General features: G+C 36.5%; 4 protein-coding genes across 4 annotated transcripts; 3 read left to right on the top strand and 1 right to left on the bottom strand.

Moving 5' to 3' along the window:
* The first annotated feature begins 28 nt into the window (after positions 1–28).
* Positions 29–2,805, top strand: LOC100638499 (protein disulfide-isomerase A4-like). The gene is made up of 6 exons (XM_003383144.2): positions 29–305; positions 424–635; positions 689–824; positions 875–1,080; positions 1,440–1,913; positions 2,000–2,805. The coding sequence occupies exons 1-6, from the start codon at positions 130–132 to the stop codon at positions 2,656–2,658; spliced, it is 1,863 nt and encodes a 620-aa protein (XP_003383192.1). The 5' UTR covers positions 29–129; the 3' UTR covers positions 2,659–2,805.
* Positions 2,806–2,916: 111 nt separating this feature from the next.
* Positions 2,917–9,870, top strand: LOC100638373 (probable protein phosphatase 2C 60). The gene is made up of 13 exons (XM_003383143.3): positions 2,917–3,084; positions 3,163–3,232; positions 4,365–4,575; positions 5,433–5,557; positions 5,640–5,924; positions 5,977–6,024; positions 6,190–6,411; positions 6,454–6,585; positions 6,642–6,771; positions 6,991–7,093; positions 8,589–9,372; positions 9,432–9,614; positions 9,671–9,870. The coding sequence occupies exons 1-11, from the start codon at positions 2,962–2,964 to the stop codon at positions 8,715–8,717; spliced, it is 1,578 nt and encodes a 525-aa protein (XP_003383191.1). The 5' UTR covers positions 2,917–2,961; the 3' UTR covers positions 8,718–9,372; positions 9,432–9,614; positions 9,671–9,870.
* On the bottom strand, positions 9,669–13,218 carry LOC100631432 (cysteine-rich protein 2-binding protein-like). The gene is made up of 4 exons (XM_003383087.2): positions 12,990–13,218; positions 12,834–12,933; positions 12,038–12,227; positions 9,669–11,681 (listed from the first exon to the last, which is right to left on the bottom strand). The coding sequence occupies exons 1-4, from the start codon at positions 13,199–13,201 to the stop codon at positions 10,738–10,740; spliced, it is 1,446 nt and encodes a 481-aa protein (XP_003383135.2). The 5' UTR covers positions 13,202–13,218; the 3' UTR covers positions 9,669–10,737.
* LOC100638245 (sentrin-specific protease 1-like) lies at positions 13,205–16,318 on the top strand. Its single transcript, XM_020001636.1, has 16 exons — positions 13,205–13,320; positions 13,372–13,420; positions 13,548–13,774; positions 13,823–13,931; positions 14,015–14,126; positions 14,172–14,624; positions 14,672–14,756; positions 14,863–14,895; positions 14,949–15,056; positions 15,249–15,371; positions 15,418–15,555; positions 15,612–15,757; positions 15,824–15,902; positions 15,977–16,027; positions 16,091–16,135; positions 16,196–16,318. Exons 1-16 carry the CDS (start codon positions 13,270–13,272, stop codon positions 16,256–16,258), a joined length of 1,872 nt encoding a protein of 623 aa, XP_019857195.1. The 5' UTR covers positions 13,205–13,269; the 3' UTR covers positions 16,259–16,318.
* The last annotated feature ends 18 nt before the right edge of the window (positions 16,319–16,336 follow it).

Here is a 16,336-nt window from a genome sequence, read left to right as displayed (position 1 = left end):
GTGGCTCAAGAAGGTGCGAAAGGTGGGGCTCTTCAGTGGGGAAGAGGCGAGTCACAGAAATAAGAGGGCGAGTAGTCACGAGTAGACCAATAGAAAGAGAGAGAGGGCGGACTAGAAAAGACCAGGGACATGTCTTTCAAGCTGCTTCTTCAAATCTTGTTATCTTTATTATTGATAGGCTGTTTAATGGTAAAATCTGAGGAGGTTGAGGGAAGCAATGACTACATGGTGGAACTCACTGATGAGACTTTTGAAGATGCTGTTAAGGAACCAGAATTCATGATAGTAGAATTTTATGCAGACTGGTGAGGAGAGGAGGGAGAGATAAAATTATAATTAATATCTTAATTAGATTGAATTATTATCACCTTTATTAATGATTTTAATTAATTTTTATTGTTAATTATTATTATTATTTTGTAGGTGTGTACATTGTCAAAAGTTGCTGCCTACATTTCAAAGATTAGCAAAGACTCTGAAAGAAGAGCACAACGTCACTTTTGCTAAACTCAATATCGGAACAGAGAAAGAGACTCAAGCGAAGTACCAGATCCCTGTACTGCCTGGTGTGAGGTTTTTCAGACGAGGAGCAATTTTTGACTATGGAGGACCTGCTGGAGAAGAAAGCTACGAAGGTTTGAGTATTCAAATAATTTAGAAAATTATTTTTATTTTTTGTTATTTTTAGGTCTTTTAAAATATTTTTTGAGCGAGAAGGATAAAAGTGATCTCGCTGATAATCCTGTCCTTGAACTGACTGATGCTAATTTTGACGAGATCACTAAAAACACGGAATTAATTTTAGTAGAATTCTTTGTAAAAGAGTAAGATTAACATTCAATTAAAATGACCTCGTTAATTAATTAATTCACAGGTGTATGCCTTGTAAAAGATTAGAGCCTCATTTTGTTGCAGCTGCTAGGCGACTGGCTAAGAACGACCCTCCAGTTCCTCTTGGTACAATTAATGTACCAGACAACATGGACCTCACCAAGAGATTTGGACTACAGCAGTATCCATATTTGGTAATGCTCAGATATGGTGAAGTGTATAACTATACTGGACCACAAGAAGAAGATGGTAATAATAATAATAATAATAATAATAATAATAATAATAATAATAATAATAATCTCCTCTCCTCCCCCTGAGGTGGATGGGTCTATTTCACTTTTTGTTTATTTTGTTCCTTTTTGTTTTGCTTTTTGTTTTGTTTTCAGGTTCTCCCTCTCCTCCTTTCTGTATATTTTCTCCTCTTTTTGTTGCCCTTTTCTCTCTCACTGATATTTTATAATAATAACTAAAATAATTATATGTATGATGTTAACTTTTCCTTAATACTTTTGCTTTTGTGTACATAATTGCAGTGCATGTAAATTTTTATTTGCTGCACTTTGTTAACTCATTAATGAATTTATTTATTCATTTATTTACTAAAGGTATTGTTAGCTACATGGAAAGACAGTCTGGCCCCAGTTCAGTGTTTATGGAAACCCTGGATGAAGTGAAGTCCTTCATTAAATCAGATACTGAGGCTCGCGGTGTTGGGTTCTTCTCACCAGAAACAAGTGCTGATGCTTTAAAGACCTTTCTCAAATCTGGCAACGAAGCACGTTTAGATCTACATCTTGGACACACAACAGATCCAGCCATAGCTCAGAAACTCTCCTTCCCATTGAACAGTGTTGTTATTTTCCAACCGAAGCAGGCGCTTACTAAATACGAATTGGGATACACCATCATTCATGACACAGATGAAGGAGAGACGCCCACCAGTTTAATGAAAGCTTATCAGTCTGGCATTAGGTCGCTAGTCGGACAGATGACAAGGGATAATCACCTCAGGGCTTATAAGTATCGGCCATTACTGGTTGCTTATTATGATGTAAATTGGGACTTTGATTTTAGAAAAGGTAATAATTGTAATCATTTAGTAATGATTGTGCCTTTATTGGCCAAAGACAGTTTTTACTAATCTCTCTCTTTCTTCCTCTTATAGACACCAAGTATTGGCATTCATTAGTGGCTGATGTTGCTGTCAAATATAAAGACTCTGATCTTGCCTTTGCTATAGCGAATGAAGCAGAGTTCCAACCTGACCTAAAAGCACTTGGATTTGCTTCCTGGGGTGAAGATGTAGCCGTAGGTATTTATGCCCCAGGCCCTAAGAAGTACCGCCTCACTGAAGAACTCACTAAGGACTCTTTAACCGAATTCGTTGAAGATTTTTTCTCCGGAGACCTTAAGCCGTATTATAATTCTGAGATTCCCCCTAAAAAGAACACAGGCCCAGTGAAGACAGTCGTAGGGACTACCTTTGATAAAATAGTCTACAATCCCAAGAATTCGGTCATTGTCATGATGTGTATTCCTAGTGTGTCTGATTGCAGAGATGCAGCTGAATGGTTCGACACTGCCGCAAGGAAGTTCTTTAAGAAAGATAAAACCGTTGTCTTTGGTAGCATAAACGTGGAACTCAATGACGTCTCGTTTGACCACTTCAAATTTGATGATCTCCCAACGTTTTTTTACTCCCCAAAAGGATCGAAAGGAGAGACTGATCTGATAAAGATAGACCCTGTTCCTAAAGATGACATAGACCTCTTCGGTTGGCTGAGGTCCAAGGCCAGGATACAACTACCAAGAGATGAACTATAATGGAACAGCATTAATGTCGGCCCATCTCGGCACATTTTTCATTTTAGGATTTTACTAATTTTTCAGCTGTTAGGATTATTAAGTATTAATTATTATTAGTATTATATTACATAAGTAATAATAGTTACAGTAGCAAGAAGCAACAAATAACTACGAGTAGTGTAGAGTAGACACATGGGCAATCCTTTCCAAACTACGCCATTTTGTTGACTTGATAGTTTAGTGACGCACGCGCACGGGCGGCATATGGCCACGCCCATACAAATTTCGCCCATTAACACGTGCTCTTTCGTGTTAGGTGCTATGGGTGGATTTCTTACTAAACCTATTACTGATAAGACAGTAACAAATGGAACTATCGGCGTCTCTGACAAAGAGTGTCAGTACGGGACGGCTACCATGCAAGGATGGAGAGAGAACATGGAAGTAATTTGACCCCCCACACGTGGGCATTACCTTTTATGGTAATGTACTATTAATTAATAATAATAATTTATTAATTAGGATGTGATAACTGTTGTAACTGATTTTGATGATAAATGTTCTTTTCTTGGAGTATTTGATGGACATGGCGGTAAGTATAGTTCATTAATTAAAGTGGGTGCAATATTAATTAATTAATAAATAATTATCAATTTTGTATGGGGCAAGGTATTTGGATCATTTTTTAAAATGGCCGTAACTCGAAAAGTTTAAGTCGGAATCAGTTCAAACTTGCTACACAGCATAAGGACATCAATATGTATCAGAAAATGTAATAAAAATTGGGGGCGATTTTGGAGCCATTTTTTGGAAGAAACCATGGGCTATAGTACAGGGAAATTTTCAGATTTTGGCTCATTTTTTAAAATGGCCGTAACTCGAAAAATTGAAGTCGGAATCAGTTCAAACTTGCTACACAGCATAAGGACATCAATATGTATCAGAAAATGTAATAAAAATTGGGGGTGATTTTGGAGCCATTTTTCGGAAAAACCATGGGCTATAGTACATGGAAATTTTCAGAAATTTGCTCATTTTTAAAAATGGCTGTAACTCGGAAAATTGAAGTCGGAATCAGCTCAAACTTTCTACACAGCACAAGGACATCAATATGCATCAGAAAATGTAACAAAAATTGGGGTGATTTTGGAGCCATTTTTTGGAAAATACCATGGGCTATAGTACAGGGAAATTTTCAGATTTTGGCTCATTTTTTAAAATGGCCATAACTGGAAAAGTTAAAGCCTGAATCACCTCAAACTTTCTACACAGCATGACTTTGTAATGTTTTGGACTATAATTGCAATGTTTCTTTAGATGGTAACGTACATATACATGTCCTTAAGATGTGGTGAGTGTGTTCAATGACTCAAAGAATGTTATGATGAAATAAGCATTGTACAATGATCTTCATGTACATCCATTTTATGTACATGTACATGTACAGTGTAGTTCATGATCATATATGGCACACATCATGTAGGCTGTGTGTGTGTGATCATTTCCTTTTGATTGCTAGAATGTAAAGGATTATTTCATGCTGTGTGTTCGTTTGATGTTATTGTACAGGCAAGGAATGGCCTAAAGGTACAGTGGTAGTCAGACCAATGTCTGACATGAACATGTACCTAGTGACACTGTGTGATGACATCTCTGTTACTCTACTGATTGTGAAATTTATTTTTAATATGTTTCCTTAATTATTATTTATTTATTTATTTTAGGTAAAGAAGTATCTGTCTATTGTTCGAGGCACCTCCCTGGGTTTTTAAAGGCGAGTGTTGGGTATCAAGATGGAGATGTGTCTCGGGGTTTCTGTGAAGCTTACATGAACTGCGACAGGAAACTATTAACCGAAGACGCACTCAAGGAAATGAAACTAATCAATGAAAGTGAAATCAACGAGGGAGAGGAGGAACTTAATGGAGAAGAAAGGTTGATAATAATCATTATTATTACATTTATTTATTTAAATATTATTATTTATACTTGTGGTTACAATCTCTTAGAACTGATGTTACTATAGTGCCTAACCACCCACTTGTAACAGCTTAAACCTAACAACCATAACCTTCTAGTAATCATTCATGTACATATGTACATGTACATGAATGTATATTGTGTACATGTACATGTAATGTACAAATACATATATAATGTGTATGTTCTTAAATGGTATCTTTCCACTAGTACTCATTTGTACGTGTGTACATTTTCCTCATTCCTTCTCACAACGTGTTCCTATTCCCATTACTATGTGTTATTGCTGTGGTCTTAATGCAATATACCTCTCCATTGATAGCAGAGGGTGATCTCATTTACCTTGTCTAGTAGCCCTGACTTAGATCAGTCTTGGTTTGTGGTTAGGTAGTTCGTAGTGTTTCCATGAGTAGTTCTTAGCGTATGAATTAACACCTGCTTATTGTGATGGCAACAACACCTCACCTCTATGGCATGCAATACTATTAACTTTGTAAGGTCTCTTCTTTGCTGGTATAATTGTTCCATGAGTTTATTATTTGGAGTATATTCACTGGGGCTATATATGTCCTTATATGTATGTATGGGCTTTTTAAAATTATAATTATGTTGCATGTGATATTTCCTGTTTATTGCTGTATCCGTGAGTTATTTTATGTCTTTTGTGGTTTCTTCCTTCCTCATTCCTTCCCCTCTTTATCCCCCTCTCTCTCTCCCCTCTCTCCCCCTCTCCCCTCTTTCCCCCTCTCTCTCTCTCCCTCCCTCTCCCCCTCTCTCCCCCCTCTCTCTCCCCCTCCCTCTCTCCCCCCCAGTGGTGATGAGGTGGAGAGACTAACTGAAGAGGCTCATATGCCGCTGGACAAGGTCCTTCAGGCTTGCATTGAGGACAAGAAACTTTTAAAGTACCTCATCAACGTAGCCAATCGAAACAATGGTGGTAATGAAGCTATTATTATAAATTATTATTATTATTATTATTATTATTGTTATTATTATTATTATTATTATCATTCGTGTAGATGGGAGCAACGATGATGAAATCAGTTCTAGTGATGGAGAGGGTATGGCCTCAGAAGAAGGCCTGGGAGGGGCAGATAACATTAAAGAGACCCAAAGATCTCGTGTGTACTCTCAATTTATAAAAGAATTATCAGTTCAATACAAACCAGCTCTGAATGAACTGCAGACCATGATGGGAGAGGATAGCTCAGAAGGAGAGGAGGAGGAGGAGGAGGAGGAGGAGGAGGAAGGACCTGGGGAAGGAGAAACAGAAGAGGAAGGAAAACCAGTCATTGCTAATAATGGTAGCAATATTTACTTATTTGTTTATTTGTTTGTTTGTTTGTTTATTTTCAGTTAGGAAGAGAAAGAGATGTGACGAATCAGATGAAGATTTAAAAGACAGTGAGTCCTGTTACTAAATATAGATACAGAGATGTGCTATTTATAGTAACACATATGAGCCTGCATATTTTCATGTACATGTACATTGGAATGGGGAAATGGGAAATGTGATTATCAATGAAAGGATGGAGGGAGGGGAAGGAACTGGTAATTCAATCTCATTAGGTAAGAGATTGAAAGAAGGAAGACAAGAAATGGGACAGGCCCTAGGAGAAGGGGGAGGAGCCAGAGGAGAAGGGGAAGGGGCTAAGGAAGAAGGAGATGGAGATGAGTATCATGATTCCGAGGGACATGAAAGTGGTTCTACAGCAACAGTTTGTCTAATAAAGACTAATATACTGTATGTAGCTAATGCTGGAGACTCGAGATGTGTATTGTCAAGCAATGGTGAGAGAAATCATCATCATCATCATCGTTATTTATTATTAGGAGAGGCTGTCGACCTCTCACTGGATCACAAACCCATTGATCCTCTTGAGAGGGAAAGGATCGAGAGAGCAGGTGGACATATTGACGAAGATCTAAGAGTCAATGGAGGATTGAACATGTCTAGAGCAATTGGTTAGTAAATCCTTCTTTTTGAAACTGTCCACCTGCTTCCCCTCTCTCCTTAAAAGGCGACCACATGTATAAGACGAATGAGACACTGCCCCTGAAAGATCAAATGATATCTGCTTATCCAGATGTACACACCAGACTCCTCCAGACACAAGATCAGTTCTTGGTACTAGCTTCTGATGGAATATGGTAATGGAAGCCAAACTACTTCATTTACTATTCATAATGATATTAGGATTATAAACTACATGTGCACACACACATACACACACACACGCACACATACACGCACACACACGCACACACACACACGCACACATACAGAGCATTACTACTCCAACTATTACTATCTACTATAACCCATTCCATGTACGTGTACATGTATTGATGGGGGCTGCTTGTTTATAGGAATTGTTTAGACAGTCAACAAGTTGTGGATTTTATTAATGCGAAACTACTGGAGGTCAGGAATTCAAAGAAAGACCTGGTACTATCTCATATTTGTGAAGAGGTACATCGCTTAGAAGTGATCATTGAAATAAATTTTGGGGGACCATCCCAACTAGAAATGGTTGATTTCACTAGACCTAGACTAATAGATCCAATAGTGGCAATGCCTTTAAGAATCTTTCCCTCTGCGAAATACCCATGCCTCTTCTATTGTTCTTATGTCTATTCTGTTTGATATTTCCCACTCCTCTTGTAATGTGACATACAATAAACCAGACTTTACGTGTGTGTGTTTACATTCTTTGGGTGGTACAATGTGTAGCTATAGCAACTGGAATTTATCATTATTATCTATTTATTAGATTAGCAGGTGTCACCGAATGATATTGCGCATTAATTTCAAAATAGTAATGATAATAGTAATAATATTATTAATAATAATGAGAAGAAATGGTTTGAATGTGGGGTGTCATTGTTCCTGTTCTAATGCAACATGTACAGATTCACCTTATATGAGCAATGCTCCATTGAAGGAGATGTACTTGTACCTGTACGTGATGTAGGTACAGTATAAGTTGATTAATCATTTAGAACTGAAACTCAGTTCCATGTGATTCTTACCTTAGTATAGCAATTAGCGTTAGCTAGCCTTTTAGAATTGTTCCTACTCTAACTAACTATTGAAGACTAAACTGACTAAGAATGGGGGACTTAAGAGCACCTTGGCTAAGTATGAGATATTTCAGGAGACTTCTCCTCCTAATGCTCTACAGTGTGTGTAAATGTTGTGTAATAGCTACAGCAATTGAGTGTATACTGTAATTTTCTAGTTATTTGTGTGTAATGTTGAAGGTATTGTGTGTGCCCTGCCCTGCCTTGATATCCTGTACTCCACTGATGATGTGTGTAAGTTACAAGGAATGATTATTACAATGATCATGTAGTCATCTATTACTGTTGTGAGCCAACATCTACTCTGTTTCAAGTTGCATACACACACAAACACAGCTAGCTTTACGGTAATAGCCTCTTTCTCACAGTAAGAACTAACCAGTATTGCATTTACTGGTTCCTAATTTGGTAATGTAATACTTTCAAGCATGGACCATGCTGAGATAAAGGGATTCCAGTGAATGCTGTCTGGCACTGATCATGTAGTCTGTATATAATTGTTATGTATATTTTACTGTCTTAATTTGTGAAATGTCAGTGAAATCACATGCTATATTGTTGATGTCAACATAATGTCAACATTGCTTATTTAATTTACATTTTCTTATAATTTTTAATTAGTAAAGTATGCATGTGATACTAAGGAGAAGAGGGGCTATCCTGGAGAAACAAAGGAAAGATTATTATCACTGTTAGATCTAGCCTGGAGGGAGTTTAGGAGAATTTCTTTAATTTTCCACTTTTGGTTTAGATTTCCTCTTTTTGTAACTTTTGGTCTCATATTTAGCTTAAGTCTACCATTTTAGTTAGATTGGTCTCCAAAATTTATTTCTAGATCTAACAATGATTTGGTATTATTATTATTATTATTATTATTTTTGTAGCTATGCGATGCATGTTTAGCAGAAGATATTGACAATGATGGAACTGGCTGTGACAACATGTCTATCATTATTACACTTTTAAAACCTTTTGACAAACTTTTCAATGAACGAGACTTGCAGCAACAATGATCAATGATGACTGCTTTATATTAGTTTGTATTAATATTTTGTTATTATTATTTTATCATGATGACAGAATCATTTTGTTTTCACACATTGAGACAAGACTGTGCAATGCAACTGTCACATGATCCAATATTGCAAGACATGTGACTAAAATATTGGTCATAATGGCCAAACCATAATCTATACCGAAGTACAAATATTTGACAAGTTTTACGGTTGCTTCTAGCAACACGTTATCTTGAAAGGGGCTTGTCTCCGGCTTGCAACACGAGCCACTATAAGATATGGAAACAACAGACCTTTGCTATGGCAGCAACTGGCCATCTGGCTGAGCATGCATAATTCCCAATTAAGCAATTACAACCAGAGATATAGATTACTGTTGCTAGGGTGGAAATATGCAGATCAGAAAAGGGAGGGGTGACGTCTCTGTGGACTATGAAAGCCGATAAAAGGAGCTGTGGAGAGGAATTCTAACCGTCAAGTAGCTTTTGATCAGAAATACAATCAGCCACAAAAAAAGATAATGACACTTCTAGTTGTGTTGGTAGCTATCTTAGTCCCTTCTCTCGTGCTGTCTTCCCCGACTGCTACAGCCTCAGGAGCAGCTCCGCACTCTCAACTCAAGCACAACTTGAAAGACCTGATAAATAAAGTGGTAAGTCATGACTGACTTGTGTATCTCTAAAATTTACTACCCTGTCTCTGCTAAAAAAGGACGATCAAATTTATAACAAGAGCAATGGTGCTAGCAACATTACTCTCCTGGAAACTACAGTGAGGTTACTAGCTACAGTACAAGACCTGCCAACTGACTCGGGAGATATCAAATCAGATTTAAAGCTCAAGACCATCAAATCAATTCACAATAAATCCACACTAGTAGAGACATGCAAAATGGTAAGATAATGCTTCTTTTCAAATTGCAAGCTTAACTTTCTTTTTGATGTCTACAGTTGAAAATAAAAGACGTTCATGAATGCTCAGAGAAGATCAGTGAACTGGACGTGTTAGTCAAACTTCGAACTGCACTCAATTTTTATGATTCCGCAGTTAGACACCTTGGACAATTTTAATCATTTTTTGATAATAATAACTGACGATAGCTAATAATTTGAACCCCCACTTATATTAAATGAAAATGTTTTAAATTTAATTCAGTATAATTATTGGGATTTTAAAGTTTTTTTATGCTGCAAAACTGAATTACAGGAGAGAGGGAGGTGTGGCTGAAAAGGTGTGAAAATGAGTGCTGACAAGCAAAGCAAGGAGACCATTCCAAGCATCCGTCCATTGTTGGACTCTGATATACGAGCAGTACAAGAGGTTCACATTAACTGTATCAAAGAGGTCTGCTCCTCTTGCTACAGCAAAGAAGACATCACTGCTTGGATAGACAGACAATCCATCACAAGATACCAGTCATTATTTAGAGAAGGGACTGCTATTGTGGCTGAGAATGAGGAAGGAGAAGTCATAGGATTTGGGCACATTGATAAGACCAGTGATGAAGGTTGTGATCACGTGATTAAAGGTCTCTATGTGTCCCCTAAGGTCATTGGGAGAGGGGTTGGTACTTTATTGTTTAACGAGTTAAAAAGGATAGCAGTCCATGATGGGTGTAATAAATTGTTGGTCTTTTCTAGTAAAAATGCTGTTTCTTTTTACGAAAGGATTGGATTTATAGCTGGCAAATGTGCAAAACACTGCCCCAACGAATCAGACAATCTGTTTTGTATTAAAATGATAAAAACATTATAATAAATAAATAATCATTATTGTGTGAAAGAAAATTATTTTTTTATTCAATTGTAATAATTAATCATCATCGTCTGAGACGCATGAGAAAAGCATGCTTTGACAAATGATACTTTTCTGGATAATACTTGTCGTAAAACCCAATGCAAAACTCTTCAATCTTAAACCCAAACCTCTGATAGAGTAACATTGAAGGATTATCAACTGCAACATGGAGCAAGACGTCTTTACCTTGACATGATTGTATGAGATGATAGAGCACGATTCAACCAATACCAGCATATTGGTAGTCTGGATGCACTAATAAGAATGGAATATAAGCTTCGCTGATACTGGCATCAGGGGTCATAAATCCACAGCCTATTATCAGTTTAGATCCATAGGTTACTACAACAGTAAAGTCAGGATGTTGCAAATATTCTGATAAATCTACAGGCCAGAAGAAGTACGATATGAATGCATTCACGGGCTGGAGCTGGTCCTTTTGAAAATAACTAAAGACAATTGGTTTTGCTTCATACGGAGCCTCTGGTGTAACTTTGGAAAGCAATTCTTTAAAGATTTGGATTTTAGGCGGCAAGAATGAGCTGCTTTTGAATATGATATAAGGTAGCAGGTGAGATGTATAAGGACTAATGAATCTACCATTATCACTTTGATTGCTATCATTGCATATTAGGTGAGGGAGCAGGGGGCTTTCCAGCCTTCTCAGTATGGCACGGGCTTTTGAAATAAGAGAGAATGATGGCATATGAACGCTGTGAGTAGATTCACTTTCAACATCTTTAGCTATTAGTGGGTAAGGTGGATTATCACTGGAACTTGAAATGTAACATTGTGTATGGTGTAATGATTCCATCACAAATGCATTCATACTAAACAAAGGCTGACCCAAAGCTCTTTTTGTTTCACGGACTTTTAATGTGCGAAGGATTCGAGCAAAAGAACTATCTTTGCTTGAAACTTTTGAAGACATGAAATCTAACAGGACCCTTTCCTGCTGTAGGGTCAGTGGTGAAACTAAGGCAGAAGACATATCCTCAATTGTATTCTCTTGCTCAGGCATAAGCTCTGGCTCTTCTTCTTTTATCTTCTTTGAAGCTGAGGGTTTCTCTATATCAATACTTCTTTTTCTTGAGTCTGGGGTCACTCCAGCAATGGAGGACAAGCATTTATTTTGCTTGCTTCCTTTCTTTGGGCGATCACCTACTACATTAATATAATAATAGCAACTTTGTGATTAGATAAATGTGTGTATACAGCAGTTATGTAACAGGAAACAATCAATGACTTATTGAGAAGAATGTTATCAGAATAACAACAAAGTTAACTCATGATATACTGATCAGGCAGGCAGGCAGCATCTGCTAATAATGGTGAGTCTTTCATTGGTATATAGGTATGCTTTGATGGTTGGGAAACAAATAAGTTTCTCATAAAATTGTGAAATGCAAGTGCACATGTCCAATGTAACATGACACTCAATATGTCATTGATCATGCACAAATCTCCAGGAGGACATCATGCATGCAGTCTATAATAAACAAGTTCAATATGTACTGTACCTGCTAATGTCTTCATAATGTCACTCAGTTTCGGTGGTCTCATTTCTTGCAATGACCACCAACCGTTCTCACCAAACACAGAAGTACCGGATCTAAACAATGAGGGACAGTTAACGGAGAGAGTTCCTGCTACAGTACACTGCCAGGATGAAGTCTTATGTCTTGAAGGCATCATTTCAAACCAGTGAGACTATATAGTGGTATAAAAACAACTCATTTCAATACAGGATGAATAGAGACACATAATCATCATCATCATCACATCATCATCATCATCATCATCATCATCATCATTATTATTATTATTATTATTGTTATATAGAGCCCAAGGCAGCTATGATCTTAAAAAGAATGCAGTGTTGATACATGAGACAAGCATCATGATTGAGTATTCCACCAAACTTAATAATCCACTGTATGTTAACCGCGTACTGTAGCACAAGTACATGTGTATTACAACAATACCGTAATTGGCTCATTTTTAAAATGGTCCTAACTCAAAAAAAATATATTGGAATCAGCTCAAACTTTCTACGCAGCATAAGAACATCAATATGTATCAGGAAATGTAATAAAAATGGGGGGTGATTTCAGAGCCATTTTTGGAAAAACCATGGACTATTACAGGGGATTTTTCGGAAATTGGCTCATTTAAAACATGGTCATAACTTGAAAAATTAGGCCACAATGTTCATCGTTATCATTGCATAAGAGTCATTTCAATAGAAAGGATACTGAATCCCAGTTACCAAGGCAACTGGATCTTCAGTTTCAATATTGCACAATTCCAGCTCACCTCAATAAATTTACATATTCCTGTATTCCACCTGAAGAACCCCTCCCTCCCTCCTTCAGATAACATTAGGTTGTATAGGGAAAGGTGTATGACATGCACCCTGAGGAACAAAGCATCAATAATCCAATATCAAATTATTTAATTGCAAGTTATTACCAATTTAGACTTAGTCTGGACCAAGTCTCTGTCCTTGTTTCAGAACAAAATGAACAACAAAACTGAAACAACTGGTCTCCCCTCAAAGCCGTGGGCTTCCTCTTACTGCCGAGGCAGTCCAAGTGAAAGTATCTCTCACAGAGGCGGCACAAGAGAGGGAGCCAAGGGCTAGAGTCCTCAAATGGTTGAGTGCAGTACCCACATGACGCCATGTTTATTCCGTATACTCACTGCATTTCATGGCAGTACCCGTAGTTTCCCGGATATTGTGCACTCCAGTATGTTTGGTAGAAAAAGAAAACTAGAGCAAGAAGAAGAAGAAGAAGGAACTGTGAGCCATTACTGATCCTCTCTGTGTGTGTATTAATGTGTCATTCTGTAGGAGTCCATTCGTATAAAGAGAAGGAGGAGCAATGACAATAATCTATCAGGTATTGAATTAATCATCATAGTACTTGGGTACTTAAATTGGGTGTGGCTAACACCTTTTTAATTAACTAATTTATTGATAGATAAGCTTCGCCCATTTGTGTGATTATTATTTATTTTTTATTTCAGTGTTTGATAGAGTGATATCTTCTTTTGGTGGTTGGTTGAGGAGATCATTTGGGAGGAAGACCAGACCAAACACAATGAGTACCGAAGATCAACCCTCTCCTCCTGACTCCTCCCACTCTCCTCCTAGCCCCTCCCACTCTCCTCCTGGCCCCTCCCACTCTCATGAAGTTATTGTAATAAGTGACGATGATAAAGATGAAATTAGAGGACATGATTTGAAAAATAAAGTAATAAATAAATAAATTATTATATTATAAATTAATTATAATTAATAGGGAGGTTACAATGATGGTAGCAGCTGCACTGTCCCACCATTAGAGGCTAGAGGGAGAGATATGCCAAAATCGAGCAACCGTTTCACTTCAAATTATAGACAAAAAACCAGTAATTAATCAATTTATTATTATTGTTGTTATTATTATTATTATTATTATTATTATTATTATTATTATTATTATTATTATTAGGTATATATAAATCGTCTCCTGTTCTGGATTCCTGGAGGAAGAAAGAAGACGAAATTTTATTTAAAAAATTAATGGACAGCAAAATGAGTAATGCACCAGACTACAGCACCAGGTAAATAATAATAATAATAATATTATTATTATTATCATTAATTAGAGATGTGCAGGCCACACCTATTGCCACGCCCTCTTTTCATCCTAAATTATATTCGACTGCTGATACTCCAGTTGCTGGTAATCATCACCATACTGCTTCTAATGGTCCTCTTGTTTCTACTCCGGATTGCTATGGAAACAATCGTCATTTGTTACACAACAGAGCCCATTATGTTAGTCGAGGTGGTGTTTCAAGAGACCCAAGTGTATCGCTAGGACAGTCTCTACCATCAAGGGACACTGTCCCTATTTATAAGCCACGCCCAAAACCCACAGTGCCTGCTCCTGTAATAATTGAAGCTAAAGGAACTAGCAACAGAAAACAGGAAACTAGGGATCAGGCCCCTCCCCTCCCTCTTTCCCCTCCTCCTCTTTTTGCCTCAAGGATTAATGGTGGCTTTGCATCAACTGACAGTAATTCATCGTCAGAGCTGTCTAACTGGATCTATAATATGTAAGAATTATTATTATTAATTATTAATTAATTGATTGATTATTTAGGAAGCAGCAGTTTGATGAAAGGGCAAGTGATCGTCAGGCAAAGTTGGAAGTGGCTATGAAATATTTTAAAATTCATCAAGAGGGGGTAGTTATAATAGTTATTTAATTTTAATGTAACATTCTTTCTCTCTCTCTCTCTCTCTCTCTCTCTCTCTCTATCTCTCTCTCTCTCTCTCTCCTTCTCTTTTTAGAGAATGAAAGCTGAAGAAGTACGGGCAGAAAAAGTAAAAACGTTTATTTATTTATTTATTTATTTGTTTGTTTGTTTGTTTGTTAGTTAAAGGATCGTATGAAGAGGCTGACCCTTCGTTCCTGGTCCCCAGGGATAGAGGAGGAGCCCGAGGCTGAACTGAATCTAATGCTAGACCAAGACACAATTAAACTAGTTAGTAATGGAGGGGTATCAGCCTTTAATGAAATAATGATCATTATCATTATCATTATTATTATTATTATTATTATTATCATTATTATTATTATTATCATTATTATTATTATTATCATTATTATTATTATTATTATTATTATTATTATTATTATTATTATTATTATTATTATTATTATTACTGGGTCTTAGGTACAGGATATTTGGAGTGGTAGGTTGCATTTAAGGGATCAGGTTTTATCGAAAGGTTATAACATTGAGATTAAAAGAATGGACTTACTGACACTCAGAGGACTGGAATGGCTCAATGATGAAGTATTACACACACTCACACGTGCAGCTGTCACCAGTGGTTCTTTAGGTTATTAATTTTTACCTTAATCTTGTTGCTGAGTCAGCTAATAGCGAGGGGGAGAAGAGAGTTCATCTTTTTAATTCTTTCTTTTATCCAAAAATAATGTCAGCTGGTTACTCTGGAGTGAGGAGATGGACAAAAAAGGTAATAGTTTTTGCAAGTGATTTGTTAAATTTGATGGATTATCCTCTAATTTTTAGGTTGATATATTTAATTTTGACCTGATTCTCCTTCCAATTCACTTGGGTATGCACTGGTGTCTAGCAGCCATTGACTTTAACAATAAAACCATTAATTATTATGACTCCTTAAAAGGAAATAATACTAGATGCCTTAATACATTGAAGTGAGTGGGAGGGCTGGTTTTTATTATTGTGTTGTTGTTTGTTGTTGTTGTTGTTGTTGTTATTAGGGATTATTTAGTGTCTGAGGCTAAAGACAAGAAACAGCTGGTATATGATGTTAGTGATTGGACACTGGAATGCATCGAGGTAGTGACACGCCTCCTGTATTGATATTATTATTATTATTATTATTATTATTATTATTATTATTATTATTTTAGGATATTCCAGAGCAGCACAATGGCTCAGATTGTGGTGTCTTCACTTGTATGGTTAGTAATAATTAGTATTTGATTTTATTTCATTATTATTATTATTATTATTATTATTATTAGTATGCAAGACATTTAGCTCGTGGTAAACCTTTTAACTTCTCACAAGTAATGAAGAGAGAGAGAGAGGGAGAGAGAAGTAGCTGTGTTTATTTGTCATTATTATAGGATGACATGCCTGACATTCGTCAATTGATGGTTGCTGAAATTGTCAATAAGAAACTATTATAAGAATTTATATTTATTATTATTATTATTATTATTATTATTATTATTATTATTATTATTATAATCACACATTATTATTAT

This window comes from Amphimedon queenslandica, unplaced genomic scaffold (assembly GCF_000090795.2).
Source record: "Amphimedon queenslandica unplaced genomic scaffold, v1.1 AMPQUscaffold_13514, whole genome shotgun sequence".
In the NCBI taxonomy this organism is placed as follows: Eukaryota; Metazoa; Porifera; class Demospongiae; order Haplosclerida; family Niphatidae; genus Amphimedon; species Amphimedon queenslandica.
This window is presented reverse-complemented; position numbering and strand designations above follow the sequence as displayed.

Bases quoted from the DNA above. Each gene is read 5' to 3' on its own strand.
- LOC100638245 (XM_020001636.1), top strand. From the start codon at position 13,270: ATGTTTGGTAGAAAAAGAAAACTAGAGCAAGAAGAAGAAGAAGAAGGA. The intron at 14,127-14,171 runs GTAAATAATAAT...ATCATTAATTAG, and splicing joins GCACCAGACTACAGCACCAG to AGATGTGCAGGCCACACCTA. The intron at 15,057-15,248 runs GTTAGTAATGGA...ACTGGGTCTTAG, and splicing joins ACCAAGACACAATTAAACTA to GTACAGGATATTTGGAGTGG.
- LOC100631432 (XM_003383087.2), bottom strand. From the start codon at position 13,201: ATGGCGTCATGTGGGTACTGCACTCAACCATTTGAGGACTCTAGCCCT. The intron at 12,934-12,989 runs GTAATAACTTGC...TTTGTTCCTCAG, and splicing joins TCCAGACTAAGTCTAAATTG to GGTGCATGTCATACACCTTT. The intron at 12,228-12,833 runs GTGAGCTGGAAT...ACCACTATATAG, and splicing joins GAATATGTAAATTTATTGAG to TCTCACTGGTTTGAAATGAT.
- LOC100638373 (XM_003383143.3), top strand. From the start codon at position 2,962: ATGGGTGGATTTCTTACTAAACCTATTACTGATAAGACAGTAACAAAT. The intron at 6,586-6,641 runs GTTAGTAAATCC...TCTCCTTAAAAG, and splicing joins GAACATGTCTAGAGCAATTG to GCGACCACATGTATAAGACG. The intron at 6,772-6,990 runs GTAATGGAAGCC...GCTTGTTTATAG, and splicing joins CTAGCTTCTGATGGAATATG to GAATTGTTTAGACAGTCAAC.
- LOC100638499 (XM_003383144.2), top strand. From the start codon at position 130: ATGTCTTTCAAGCTGCTTCTTCAAATCTTGTTATCTTTATTATTGATA. The intron at 636-688 runs GTTTGAGTATTC...TGTTATTTTTAG, and splicing joins TGGAGAAGAAAGCTACGAAG to GTCTTTTAAAATATTTTTTG. The intron at 1,081-1,439 runs GTAATAATAATA...TATTTACTAAAG, and splicing joins TGGACCACAAGAAGAAGATG to GTATTGTTAGCTACATGGAA.